Source organism: Cariama cristata, unplaced genomic scaffold (genome assembly GCF_000690535.1).
Source record: "Cariama cristata isolate BGI_N322 unplaced genomic scaffold, ASM69053v1 scaffold34185, whole genome shotgun sequence".
In the NCBI taxonomy this organism is placed as follows: Eukaryota; Metazoa; Chordata; class Aves; order Cariamiformes; family Cariamidae; genus Cariama; species Cariama cristata.
In genome coordinates this window covers 1-4,531 of record NW_009617503.1, presented here as the reverse complement: position 1 = coordinate 4,531, position 4,531 = coordinate 1, and the positions used below count along the sequence as shown (strand labels likewise).

The following is a 4,531-nucleotide window of genomic DNA, read 5'->3' as shown; positions in this document are numbered from 1 at the left end:
CATATCCATATTTATTACAGCCCAGAAGCCTATGTAGTCCAAAACTTGAATGAGCAGACATGACATAGGAAGTCAAAAGACATACACATACACACACATACATATATATATATACCAATATACATTTAAACAATGCAGAAGAGGTAGTACCGTTAATTAAGAAATATATAACATGCAGTAAAAATACTGAGACAGTTCAGATCTGCCTCTATTGCAGCTCTTCCAAGTATCACAGGAGGCTATAGAATGATTTATTCGGCACCAATCCAAATTTAAAAGTGTACTCTGTTCTCTTACATGATTGTACCTTGAAATTTTCTAAAGATGATACTTCAGGTGACTAGCTGAAGGGAACAGTATTTAGTTCATAAGTTAAATACTATGGCTGTAACAACTCAGATAATGAGCTTTGAATCCATTACTTCCTACAGGAACCAGATTGTCTGTACGCTTCAGGATGTAAGGTTAGACGTGAACACTGAATACTTAACCTGATCTCTTTTTTTCTTTCTCTAAAAAGACCCGATCGGGTGACTGAGTTCTGTTTTGGAGGGATGCCTATGCTATAAGGGGGGAAAAAAACCCAACACATAAAACTAGATGGATTTTATTGTTGACCTTGAGAAAAACTCTGGTGTAGTCTTGAAGTTCTATTAGACATTAAGTAACTGCAGTATTTAGGTTTCATCGGGGAAAAAAATGAGTTTGATCTCTACAGAAACGTGATCCTAAAAGTACTGAAAGATGAAGATGGGAAGACTCTGTAAGACAGCTCCCCAGTCCACACCCTAGCATGCCTCAGGTGCCCAGAGAGCAAGCTGCTAAAAGCAGGAGAGCCAGATTACAGAGCCAAAGCTCCAATAATTTGAGCCACTTGTTCAACAACTCTGTATACTCGGAATAGGAGCTCTGGGCAATGGTCCGTCTGACCACAAAAGCAGAGCTCTTTCAGAACTTTGTCAACCAGACTGATTATTTCTTAAGAGTTTTAAGCTGCACTTACAGCAACTGAAAGATTTTGGTCTTGTGAATACTGTTTTAGGAAAGAATTAAAAATACAGTTAAGAAGGATTATCAACTGTTGAGACTTAAATGTAAAAAACCAAAATAGACCTAGACCTCCGTAAATGCACCTTCCGTCTGCATTTCCAGCTCTAACCAAGGCGTGACTCTAGTCAGAAGATACACACTAGGCAGATTGACGAGTCCGAGGAAGGCTACAGTGAAAGAAGATGATGATACTTTCCTTTTTTAGGATCATTTTCCAGATATCCTGCTTTCTTGTATTGTATAAGCTCTGACAGGCCAGCAGGAAAAAAATCCAAACCAAACAGCAATGCAACGAATCGAGGGAAGATACTGTAGTATCTTGTAGATAACATTTATCTGATATACTCCTCCTCAGAGATACAGGACATGTCTTCATCTGTGCTTTCCTCCAAATCTGGCAAGTTGCCCCAGAGCAATACATTCACACCTGGTGGGAAGGAGGTAAGAAGACAAAGGAGGGGGAAAAAAAAAAAAAAAGTATTTTTTGGATGTGACCTTATTTTTTAAGTTGCACAACTGTCTATTTTTAGAGAAAATAACTACTCTAATAATTGCAAAAGCTGGTAAGTCACATTTGTGATAAATATATCTAGACTATTAAATATATCTGGACTATTTCCTATTTTCCTTCCCAAGTGATCTTGTAAGTGTTGTTGTTTACAGCATAGTTCAAAGAATAAGTCACTGCCCACAGATGTATATATATAGCTAATTCATGCAGCCATTGATAATCCCCTCATGGCTGATTTATTTTTAAATGCATTGATCTGAAACACAGGTGACACTGAAAGGTTTAGACAATAAGTTACTCCCATCTGCAAGGAGGAGAAATGATTTGTCAGAATGCTACGCATTCCTGAGGACTCAAGGCAAATTATGCTAGACACTTGGCATCCAAACAACACCTCGCTGAAGAAACTAGCTAGCATGAGCTGTAACTTCAGCTCGAGCTAATGAGGACTCAGTTATATAGGGTCAAAGTGACAACATGACTCACCCCAAAAGAGTGCCCGTTGGACAGCTGCCTAATAGCGCAGTAAAGCTATACATGCTGCTATAAATAGCAGCTGGTGGCTGTGTTTATACCAGTTATAATATTGCTTCAGAAAATCCTGACTTCTGCCCACCAAAGAGGTAGGTGAAGTCTTCTGATGAAGATAATTTCCAGTTAGAAATTTTCATTTACAAAGTAGCTAGAACTACTTCCCCCAAAGTAGCTTGTTAGATTAGCAGTACAGTAACGCTTGCCTTATGCCTCCATATGTTACGCTCCCTCCATATGCTTTAACTATATTGAGATGCCTCATTAGAAGGAAGACTTAAGAAGTTAAGATTTTAGGGAAGAGAAGGAAACATATGTGTTCCTTACCAGAAGGGTCTAGTCTGTTGATGCCAAAGACTGCTTGGCTATGAAACATCCAGAAGTGGCCATTATTACAGGACAGCAGGCAAGGTTTGCAGGGAGAAATCACGTGATAACCGACAATGTTACCACTAGAAAGACAAGTGAAATAATGAGCAACACAAATGTCTGATGAAAAGATAGATGTTATTGGCTTTTCCAGCTCAAACTAGTGTTAAATAGCCACGGTACCAGACCATTATGTAATGCTCCTGTTTTGATAAAGTTAAGGGAACATTGTTAAACAAGCATCTTAAATATTTAGGGAACATCTGTCAGGAGTTACAGAATATCTAAGTTTTAGATCTTTGGCATATAAAACTATTTAGTAACCTAAATTGTGTAATCCAGATTAGTTTACATACCAACAAATGGTGTTGGTTTGTTTGGCTTTTTTTTGGAAGGCCAGTGATTCTGTTGGAATCAATGTAGAAGTTCATCATGCACATAAAATCCATCTGTACAGAAGCACTGTGCACAGGAGAGTATCAACAGTAGAAGTAATGAGACTGAGGATATCGAAGCCTTACCTACTCTCCTAGGCTGAAACCTAGAACAACCACTCTTCTACTTTCTCAGTCACGTGCCCTGGTGAGATATTTGTGTTTCTCTACTTCTGTCTAAAAAATAAAATACTGTGTTCCTATCGTAACCCCCCACCATTTAAATCTGAACAAGGGAAAAGTCTCGATTATGAAGCTGAAAGGATCGTCTCAGATAACTGTGAGCTATTTGAGAGTTGTTGTTTTTACCCTTAAATATCAGGCATTAATAAAGAGGATAAAAGAACTCCAAGAACTTTAGTGACAGCATGTTCCATCTGCTAGCAACAACTAGATCTGCCAAGAGGATGTTCTATTAATTAGAATATGAGTAACTACTTCTTGCTGCGGCCTTATTCACACAATTATCTCAGTGTTGAAGCAGACATTTAATCAGGCAGGTGGCATGCAAGCTTTCCCATATACTCAGACTACTGAGAAGGTTGTCACATTTCCACTTGGGACTTGCACAGAAATAGACTGGCAGTCATGCCCAGAAGTAGTGGGCTGAGTTTCTATCAAGCAGCATTAAATTTGAAATAGAGTATGCAATCTGTTCTTTCATCCCTTAACTCTTGCACTGCAGTAGTCTACAGCGAGCAGGTTAAACAGTATTGTGGTGTGCTTAGAGAAGTGTTAGTGTCATTGAATGGCATTCGTACCACTTCAGACACGCGATGTTCTTCAGTTTGCATTTGCAGATTTCAGTAAAATAGCAGCTTCCAATGAAATCAACAGTACTAGATGGGAAGAAAGTAGAAATACGGAAGTTTAGATGTGGCTATGATTACAACTGTAATGTTTTGATAATACAGGTCTGAAGTCATAACAAAGTGACGTTACCATTAAAGAGTTTTAAAAAAACATAAAACTCTCAAGACCACACAATCCCATTTTCCTGTCACCTACAGCCATACTCATATGGAAACAAAAAGAGACCCATGTGACATTACATGAATGTATTGTAAGTCCTCTCAAATCAGACCAGAAAGCACTGCTTCTCTTATTACTTCCTAACGCTTGCACACTCGGGCCCTGCTGCTGGCTGCGTGGCACTATCGGTCAGAAATCTGATTACAGACGTCGCCCTAGTTCCTGGCAAATCTCAGCTAAGACTACAGAACAATAGCTTAAAGGCTGGGACGTTTAAAACCAAACCTTTGATTTCTTATCTCCTTTTTAACCCATATTTTCTTACTAACATGTTATTTTGCAATCTTATTTCCTTAGCATTCAAATAGCGTTATGGGAAAGCAGCACGCAACCGACTTGGAGGAGAGTCGTTGTGGAACTAGTGCAAGATCAGGTTTGTTCTGCTCACAGATATTTATTTCAAATTCTAATTTTTGCTTAAAGGAAGGAGCTGGAGGAACTCCCCGTGGCTTCCTGAGCCTACGTCTTCCCCATGAATAGATTAAATCAGACTTTTGATTTGCTAGATAAGGGATAGCCTTGCTTTCACCATCCCGCTGTGGCTTCCCCAGGGCTGAAGCAGAGCCAGGTGGAATGGGAAACGAAGGGCACGGGTTGAGCCGTG

General features: G+C 39.3%; 1 protein-coding gene across 1 annotated transcript; it reads right to left on the bottom strand.

Annotated features, from left to right (window-relative positions):
• Window positions 1–1,382: 1,382 nt before the first annotated feature.
• Window positions 1,383–3,734, bottom strand: LOC104161955 (protein FAM72A-like; the record flags this gene model as incomplete). The annotated part of the gene is made up of 3 exons (XM_009700557.1): window positions 1,383–1,477; window positions 2,420–2,544; window positions 3,657–3,734. Coding segments are annotated over 3 exons (298 nt in total), but the record flags the coding sequence as incomplete, so codon positions are not given.
• Window positions 3,735–4,531: the final 797 nt, after the last annotated feature.